Source organism: Octopus bimaculoides, chromosome 1 (genome assembly GCF_001194135.2).
Source record: "Octopus bimaculoides isolate UCB-OBI-ISO-001 chromosome 1, ASM119413v2, whole genome shotgun sequence".
NCBI classification, from domain to species: Eukaryota; Metazoa; Mollusca; class Cephalopoda; order Octopoda; family Octopodidae; genus Octopus; species Octopus bimaculoides.
In genome coordinates, this window is record NC_068981.1 from 197,948,160 (window position 1) to 197,958,199 (window position 10,040).

Genomic DNA, 10,040 nt, shown 5'->3' on the forward strand with positions numbered 1-10,040 from the left:
CAATAATATCCTTGTTTAAGAATAATAAATTTGAACTCTACATAAGTAGAGTAATCCATGAGATTAATGTAAAATTATTTTTATCATAAACGAACATAAAAACAAATATTAACACACACACACACACTGTAACAGTGTGTGTGTGTGTGTTTGTATCGCCCTTCCATCCACAGCTGAACTGACACTTGCAGGGGAAAACAAAGCAGCAGCAGGCAAATAGCGAAAGGAAAAGAACACACACATAAATACATATAATACGTACACACACACACACTTACGAACATGCCACTGAGAAAATAAACCAATTCCAAGTGTGTATGAGCGAGAGTGAGAGTGAGAGTGAGAGTGAGTGCGGCGTGAGAGTCTCCCTCACACCTCCACTCAATATTGTAGATCTACAAGATGGCGTCAAGTGTTTGGAACTCACTAACTTGCAATAACTTGTTTGTTGCTTTCGCTGCCGTTACTGGGTTTGTGGAGAAGAAAGAAGGCCAGAATGTGGATTATGTGTTCGTTGTGGAGGTGTTGTGGTCTGATGGACGGACCACTTATGTAAAACGGACTTATAATGACTTCGAAGCCTTACAAAGAGACTTGGAAACCTTCGTTAAAACTGAGAAACATACATTTGAAGGTTCCAACCCATTTCCCCGTTTAGAAGGTAAAATGTCATATTTACTTGCAGTTTATCTTATTTCTTTATCCCGTCTCTCTTATTATAAACTATAGATCTCTTTCTTATACCATAAATATTTATTTTAATTATATATTAACATTTTCTTTCACTTTTTTTCCCTCTGTCAGAAATAAGAAAAGAAAAACTTATTTTTTCTTTCATTAAAAGTTTTCACTTTAAATTGGATTTAATTTAGATGTTATACTTCATGTTAAATTAATGTGTGGGTTTTTCCTGCTTGATAGTGTTTGTTAGTCCTTTTTTCCCTCTTGTTCGACACACGCATACACATACATATATCTATCTTTCTATCTATCATCTCTAGCTATAAGTGTTGGTTCCTACTTGTTGCTTGTATTGAGTTCATGTGAAGCACACACGCACACATATATATATATATATATACACACACACATACCTTTTTATTCATGTTTGGTTTAGATTTTAATATAAAAGTATAATTTAGTTTTATCTCAAATTCTGTTTTATGTATGTAACACACACACACACATATATATGGAAATGTGGAACCAGTTCTGTAGTGGTTCATAAAACGGTATTTCTTGTGGCTGTTAATATTAAATACTGTTATCAGAACAATGGTAATGCCATAATGTTGGTGAAGAATTGATGAAATGGCGCGTTATTGGAACGGTATTTTGTTTGTTTATATCACTAGCTTTTACTAATGGATAGTTTACAAATAAATATAGTTATACACTCGCTCACATATCTATATGTGCACTCTCATATCTATCTATCTATCTATATGATTGAATTTTGACAGTTCTGAGGGGTACACCGAAAGAATGCCTGTATACACACACACACACACACACACACACACATAGATAGATATACTGGTATACACGCTCTCATACACACACACAAACCTGTAATTAAGCTATTGGAAGGTTCAAATATTTAATAGACAGTTGTTTGTTGAGAAGAAATGGATTTTTCATTCCACTACCCCAACATAAATGGTACCTCTCTCTCTTAGGAAATATATTTCCTTTGGAGCTAGCACGTTTTTGAAGGAGATGAATATTTTTCATGGTAAATAGTCTAAGAAGAGCCACATCTTCACCACTTCCCAAATACTTCTTCCTCTATCTGTCCTAATTCTTCGTGGCAGAAAAGTAATTCTTTGAACCATTTTCAAAAACAATTTCTTTGGCATGTCTCTCATATTGTCATGGTATTTTTTCTCTTAGGAATTTTCAACAAGAATATATAAATCTCCGACAGTCTCTTCATATTCTGTTTCTTATTAGATTAATTTCTTACCAATCCAAAACATCGCAGACTTTCTAAAATGTCAACTTCCTAATGTGCTCGTTATTTTCAAGTATATTCTTTCAAGTCATTCCTCTAAAAATATAAGAGCCTATATATTATCGAACTATTTTGAGATCGTCTGTTAGTACAGTCTGTAAATTAACAGCATTCAAATAATATTCTTTAATTCAAAGCTTCGGAGAATTGCAGCTATTTTAGATTCCCTTTATATAGTAACCCAACATATACACCAATCCTCGGGTATATATATATATATATATATATATATATATATATGTGTGTGTGTGTGTGTGTGTGTGAGAGTGTGTGTGAGTGAGAGTGTGTGTGAGTGAGAGTGAGAGAGAGAGAGAGAGAGAGATAGGGAGAGAATGTTATCAACCTCGCGTATTCCAAATACCAATTACTGCTCCATTTATTCCCTGTAAACTGATTCCTTTAATCATCGTTTAAAAACCAAATATAATTTTGGGATCAATATTCTATAGATGATGCCAAAAGGAATCTGCAGACCATTTTTATTGTAATAATTTTAAAAAGATAACAAAATTAATTGGTAGATCCATTAGAAGAACCAGTTCCGCAGATTTCTCCGATGGTTCCTGTCACAGAGCCACCAACGAGAGACGTGGTGGTGGTGGCGGTGTGTCTTGTTGAAGAGAGAATGTTACTGCTATAAACACATCTACACAAACCTCTATACACATCATATACATACAAATGTATAACGTCTTCTGTTGCTGTGGAGCCCATGGTTAATGATGAGTGAGCACACCTATCATTAAAGATACCCCAGCCGTGACTCTCGCGTCTTTTTTTATGTGTAGGGAACCCAGTATCATTCATACAATGTGTTCTTTTTTCCCTTAAGACGGCGGGGATGTAATTTGAAGGAGATTTGGCTGCTATTTTCAGCCTGTGGAGCAACCACGTAGTGGTTCCATCGTTGTGTCATTGAAACAATAGTGATGTTGGTAATGGTTGTGGTGGTGCGGTGGTTACCACATGAAAGCTTCTTGTACTTCCTCAAACTTCCACTCTGCTACCAGCTGATCATGCCTCGCTCCCCTTCTGCCATTATCACAAACTGTTTATTTGAGCTTTATTTTCCTGCCAGCCACTTACATTCCAATCTTCCCTGCGTGATTCCTGCTGCTGGATTCCTCCATTCCATAGGAAAACCTACATAGCAGTCTGAATGGTGATTGAACCCGAGTGGAGAAAACATCAGCCGTCACAACCATTCGCATTGTCTTCTCACCAGAATGCCTTTTGTCCTACGCACTCCTTAGTTTCTCTCACCAACTAAAAATACCATCTTACTAAGCATCTCTGCCATTCCTTCAGCTATTTACAGTCAAGTGTTGCTGTACCACTCTTGGTGGTGGGGGTGGGGGGAACAGGAGCAGAACCATCTTTGCTTTCTGTTAATAAACGCATTTCTTCTCACTACTCTGTGTGTGTGTGTTCACCCGCAGTTCTACAGTATCTACCTACGGAGATTTTATACATAATCGTGTTTCATTCATTAAACTGTGGCCATGCTGGGGCACCGCCTCGAAGAAATTTTAGCTTAATGAACGAACCCCATTGGTACTTATTCTATCGGACTCTTCTGCCGAACTACTAAGTTACAGGGACATAAACACGCCAACACTGGTTGTCAAGCGATACTGGACACACACACACACACACACACACACACGCATATATACACGTGTGTATATGGCTGTGTGGTAAGAAGTTTGCTTCCCAACTACATGTTTCCAAGTTCAGTCTCACTGCATGGCATCTTGGGCAAGTGTCTTCTTCTCTAGCCTCAGGCCAACCAAAGCGTTGGAAACTGAAAGAAGCCCATCATATATATATATATATATATATATATAGATATATGGTGTGTGTGTGTTTATTTGTCCCCACCACTGCTTGACAACCGGTGTTGGCGTGTTTATATCCTTGTAACGTAGCAGTTCAGCAAAAGGGGCCAATAGAATAGGTACCAAGCTTTAAAATATAAGCACTGGGGTCAATTCAAGCAATTAAAACTTCTTCAAGGCAGTGCCCCAGCTTGGCCACAGTCTAAGGACTGAAACAGATAAAAGATAAAGATATATTTGCATCATCATCATCATTATTTCACATCCGCTTTCCACGCTGGCATGGGTTGGACGGTTTAACTGAAAAGTGGTAAGCTGGTGGGTGGGTGGGGAGAACAGTACCAGATTCCAATCTGATTTGGCAAGGTTTTTACAGCCAGATTCCTTTCCTAACACCAACCAATCCAAGAGTGTAATGGATGGTTTTTATGTGCCACCAGCATTAATGTGACACTAGCACTGGCCACGACTACAGTCTCACTTGGCTTATACACACACACACACATACAGACATGCAGCAAGCTTCTTTCAGTTTCCGTCTACCAAATTCACTCACAAGGCTTTGGTCAACCCAAAGCTATAGTAGAAGGCACTTGCCCAAGGTGCCACATAGTGGGATTGAACCTGGAATCATATAGTTGAGAAGCAAACTTCTTACTATGTGTGTGTGTGTGTGTGTGTGTGTGTTGTGGTTGGTGCCAGCCCCCTCTGGCCCCTGTGCTAGTGGCACATAAAAAAGCACCCACTACCCTCTCTGAGTGGATGGCATTAGGAAGGGCATCCAGCTGTACAAACTCTGCCAAATCAGATTGGAGCCTGGTGCCGCCTCCTGGCTTCCTAGACCTCAGTCGAACTGTCCAACCCATGCCAGCATGGAAAACAGACGTTAAACAATGATGATATATATACATATATATATAATCATCAAGGATGGTGGCTGTAGTTAACAGCGTGTATACTTGTTTGTTTTATTTGATGTTGTCAAGAAACAGAGGCTGTTTGATTCTCTTTGTAAATCTTGTCAATACAAACTTTATTGACAACAATATGGATCTCTCGTTGATTATATGTTAATGACAAATTCTTGTTAACGTTTAATGATGGATTAAAATCCTAAATTTGGATTGACCCAGAGACAGAATCAGAATTAGTGATCCTGGGAAAGATCTGTCACGATTTCTGATGAAACCATTTGTGGTGTGCAGCAGCAGCTCTTGTCTGTCTCTCACCACTTCGTTACTCTGCTATGCATTCCCACATTCCATTATAGAGTTTAGACACTTTGACAGCACTGCTCATATCAATACACTTACACACACACACACACACACACACACACACATGCATATATGATAAGGAGAGAGAGAGATTTTCAGTGGGCAAAAATTACAAAGTGAGTCAAGATTTGAGAGATTCGTGCATAGCATTTATCAAAGTTTGGTAAGTACCATGCACAAAGCTCTTGGTCAATTCTTAAATCACTTTGTAACTTCTGCTGATTAATGAATATCTATCACTATTCGCTTGTCTGTCTGTCTGTTTGTCTAGTTACTGCACCCCTCCCTCCAGTACCACCTTAAACACCCGTCAGTATAAATTCATTTGTGTGTGGGGCTATTACAATGTTCTAACAGCTACCATTCACTAAACTTGGTATTTGTCTGTTACCATCTCGTATAACTTTGGCAGATGTTCAAAAGTAAATTAACTGAACATCTTTGCATGAATTCTTGTTGTCTGAAAAGAAAGAAAAAAAAAATCTGATACAAATACATGATGGAGTTCTGGGCATGGGTTTTTTTTTTTTTTTCATATTTATGAGTGCAAGTTGTCACATAAATAAGATTAAAAGATATAGTTTAATCACCTCTGTCCTCTCAGTAAACTAACAAAATATTATTAAATATCAGCCTTTCTTTGTGTTTCATAAACTACATTGATTTGGAGATACCAAAAAATATCACAAACTGGTCCTCGGTTAATTTAAGAGAAACTTAGGCGTCAAGCTGTTGTTGTTTGTCTGTGATGGTGGGGTGTTTAGATCCTTTCACACTGGAAGAAAAACACTGATATTAATTGATGATGATGAAGATAAAAATGCAGGGGCTCTCATGGCTTCTCATCTTGACTGATTGGAAGTGTTATCGTGTTCAGGTTTTGTCTTGGTGTAAAAGATGGCTTATAGCAAACATTCTGCTCTATTCCACAGTTTTGCTTGTCCCTAACGAGATGTGTGTCTCTGATCATAAGCAGGAGCAGTTGAGGAGCATCATGGCCATGTGTTGAGAGGGATTCTTTGGGGTTTAACAATTTGAGGACTTTTTGAGTGGGATGGGCTAGTCGACCCAAAGAAAATTTTGAACCCCCCTTGCAAGGTCAGGTGCTGTTTATCTTAACATGAGATCATCCTGTTGCACACATATGGTTGTGATGTATTTTTCCTGGCTTACCCCTTTTCAGACGGGTAATCAGAATGAGTATATTGGGTTTCATATATTTCTACGCTAGCGTCACTTTGATGGCATGTGCTGTTCTCTCACTCAATAATGATAATTATTCTTTCTACTTTAGGCACAGGGCCTGAAATTTGGGGGAGGGGGATAGTTGATTACATTGATCCCCAGTGTATAACTGGTACTTGGTTTATCGACCCTGAAAGGAGGAAAGGCAAAGTCAACCTCCATGGAATTTGAACTCAGAACGTAGCGGCAGACAAAATACTGCTAAGCATTTCGCCCAGCATGTTAACGATTCTGCCAGCTCGCCGGCTTAATAAAAATAATTGTAATGGTTTCAAATTTTGGCACTAGATCAGCAGTTTTATGGAAAAGTTAAGTAAATTACACTCCACCCTGTTTAACTGGTAATTATTTTATCAACTCAAAAAGGATGAAAGCAAAGTCAACATTAATGGCATTTGAACTCGTAATGTAAAATTACAAGAAATACATCTAGGCATTTTATCCAGCTCACAGTTTTGCCAGGGTACCACTTTAGTGGCTATTCTTGTTGTAGTTCGTAATGATAATAATAATAATAATACTGATAGTTTTGTTGTTGTTTTTCTTCTTCAACTTGGTTGTTATTTAGGTTCCTTTGAACAATGTACTTTTAAGAAACTGGGATATGATATCAGGCTTTTGAAACTTTGGAAGATTACAGCTAAGAGCAAGAATATGGAATTTGTTTTCTTACAGTATTGGATGTTGGCAATTTTTATATATAAATACGTATTATTTTTTGTTTGTTCGAAGCCTTGCAAAACTAAACCTAACTTGTCTTTAAATTTTCTTCTTTAGCAACTTGATACTAAACCAATTCTGTTTGATATATATGATTAGTTCTAGGGAAAGGAAGCTATGTTGTTGTAAAAATACCTGTTCTATGTGTAACTTTACCAATTCCAATATTTCATGATGCCAGCCAGAGCCAAGAATACTTAAAATGGAGAAAGATTTTGTGTTTTGTTTGGCATCTGACTTCAATCTGTTTGTTACCCATCTAGTTTACTTCTGCCTTACCATAGTTCTTGTTTGGCCAAACTGGAGCTTTACTTTTCCACTTTCTATGGAAGGGATGCATTCCACTGGTCAAGCAGTTCATCTATTGCCAGCACTCTCTGCAGATTTTCCTGGACAGTGAACTGGTATGATCTCTGCAATTCATCTCTTTGACGGAACTGCAACCCTTTGTCAAGAAAAGGACAAGATTGGGTGCTTAGCACCTGGAATGTTGTCCAGTGTTCACTGCTCTCCTTCGGTCAGGAAATATGGTCAGTGGTAGTTGTATGTTAGCAATACATGCGGATCTGGTGGGTGAGTCCAGTGACGTTCTTAAGCAAAACTCTGGGTGTTGATAAGGACGAACTAGCTGGTCTGTTTCGAGGGACTTTCAGGAGAGGAACTACAATGGATAACTTCCAGAAATCTTTGGTCTGGCAGTGCTACCAAGGAGTATAACCAGTTCTAGATAAACACTCCAGGTGGGTCTGCCCAAGATGAAACCATACTGCACGCACTCATACAGTGTCCAAACATTGCTGACTTGTGCAGTTATATTGAGTAGCTGTTGTGATGTGTTGGACAAATCTATTGGCTGAGACCATTGTGAGGTTTGTCCCCGCTGCCCAGGCAGTGTTTCTCTGTCTTGTGGCTATAGTGGCTGAGGCTGAAAGGGTTAAGCATAGACCCCTTTCTCTTCAGTCGAGTCCTCATTGACTTTTTAAAGTTGTATTTCCAAAAGAAAGTGAGGGTAAAGAGGAAAATGCTCCCACTCGGTGAATTTCTTAAGAATGGTTGGAGTGAATGACCGTTTCTCTATGCTGTGCCTATAGATTGGAAAATAGTAGTTGGTTGAGGGTTTGATCCCTTTGTGTTCAGGGTGACCCTGGATTATGGGGTTTCTTGATTGACCTTAGAGGACAGCATCATTCATGTATTCACATATTTTGTACACCATACATTTTATCTCATTTGCCCCTACTCTCCCTTTCTTTCCCTCATCTTTTGTGTAAACCCCCACATAAATTGTAAACTGTACTTATGTCCTCCTCAGCTGATGTTTCTGTGGCAAATAAAATAAATCATTATTATTATTATTATTATTATTATCATTATATGAAAACTCACAGCTTATTTTGCTGGGTATGGATGGAAAGTGTCATCTGTCCACAGTCAGCAGACTAAGGGGACACTTGTTTATTGGTCATGCTTCAAGAACTCTGCCAAGAATTCTTGCAGTCCCAAGCAATTCTGATTTTCTGTAGGTGTTCTACCTTCGCACTTGCACCATATTATTATTGTTGTTGTTGTTATTATTGTGGTAGCAAGCTAGCAGAACTATTAGTGTATTGTACAAAATGTTTGGCAGCAGTTCTTCCAGCAATCTGCATTTTGAGTTCCAATCCTGCCAAGGTCAACCTTGTCTTTCGTCCTTTAGGAGGCTGATAAACTAAATACCGGTCAAAAGCTGGGGTTGGTGTAATCAACTCCTCACCCTCAACATTGCTGGCCTTGTGCCAAAATTAGAACTATAATTACTTTTGTTGTTACTAAACAAAAAACTCACCCTGAAGAGTCATTATTTGTGGAATAATAAGACTTGTCTGAACTCACTCTGTTCCGGCTGAATGACTCTGCAAGTTATTGCCAACTTGTAAACATTGACTGCATCACTGGCTGACCATTAATTATAAATACACACTGTATTTATAGACACAGCGCCACTAAATAAGGGTCAATGTATTTGAAGTAGAATATCATTGTTTTCTATTCCTCTCTCTCTCTCTCTCTCATTTAATTTTCTCTTGGCCAGCATCATCATCATCATCATCCTTTTTTTCTTGCAATTAATATAAATACATAATAGAAATATATATTAAAGCTAATTTACTTTCAGTTTTGTTTATTGGTATATTTCAAGCCATTTATTGCAGTTTTCTCTCTCTCACTCTCACACACATTATACACATATATATATGTGTGTGCCCCAACAGAGCTAACAGCTGACTGGCTGAAACTAATGAAAGCAAAAGTGTTTGTGTGTGTATGCTAAGTTACAGGGTCATAAACACACCAACAGCAGTTGTGAAGCAGTGGCGGTGGTGGGGTGCAAACACAGACCAACATGTTATGGAAATCCACTTGCAAGGCTTTGGACAGCCTGAGGCTATGGTAGAAGATACCTGCTCAAGGTGCCTTGCAGTGGGGCTGAACTCGGGGACTGTGTGGTTGAGAAACAAACTTAGAAATATAATCTCCAGATGTTACAGGTTTTAAAAGCAACAAAATGATAGAACTAAAGCAATGATGTAGAGCAGTGATTCCCAGCCTGGGGTCCGTGAATTAAATTCAAAATTTAATATATATATATATATATATATATATATATATACACACATACATATATCTCATCATCAATTAATGTCTGTTCTCCATGTTGGCATGGGTTGGACAGTTTGACCGGGTTGGCATGTTGGGAGGCTGCGACTGGATCCAGTCTGATTTGGCATGGGTTTTTATGGCTGGATGCCCTTCCTGACGCCAACCACTCTAAGAGTGTAATGGGTGCTTTTACGTGCCACCAGTATCTGCCACAACTGCATTTTCATTTGGCTTCATGGGTCTTCTTCTCAAGCATGGCATAATGCCAAGGGTCTCGGTCATTGCCTCTGAGAGGCCCAACACTCG

General features: G+C 38.6%; 1 protein-coding gene across 1 annotated transcript in view; it reads left to right on the top strand.

Moving 5' to 3' along the window:
- The first annotated feature begins 330 nt into the window (after positions 1-330).
- Positions 331-10,040, top strand: part of LOC106881716 (SH3 and PX domain-containing protein 2B-like) — a 71,907-nt gene continuing 62,197 nt past the window's right edge. Inside the window, exon 1 of the mRNA XM_052973917.1 lies at positions 331-661. Within this exon, the coding sequence (XP_052829877.1) occupies positions 403-661 (259 nt within the window). The 5' untranslated portion in view covers positions 331-402. The remainder of the gene's footprint in view (positions 662-10,040) is intronic.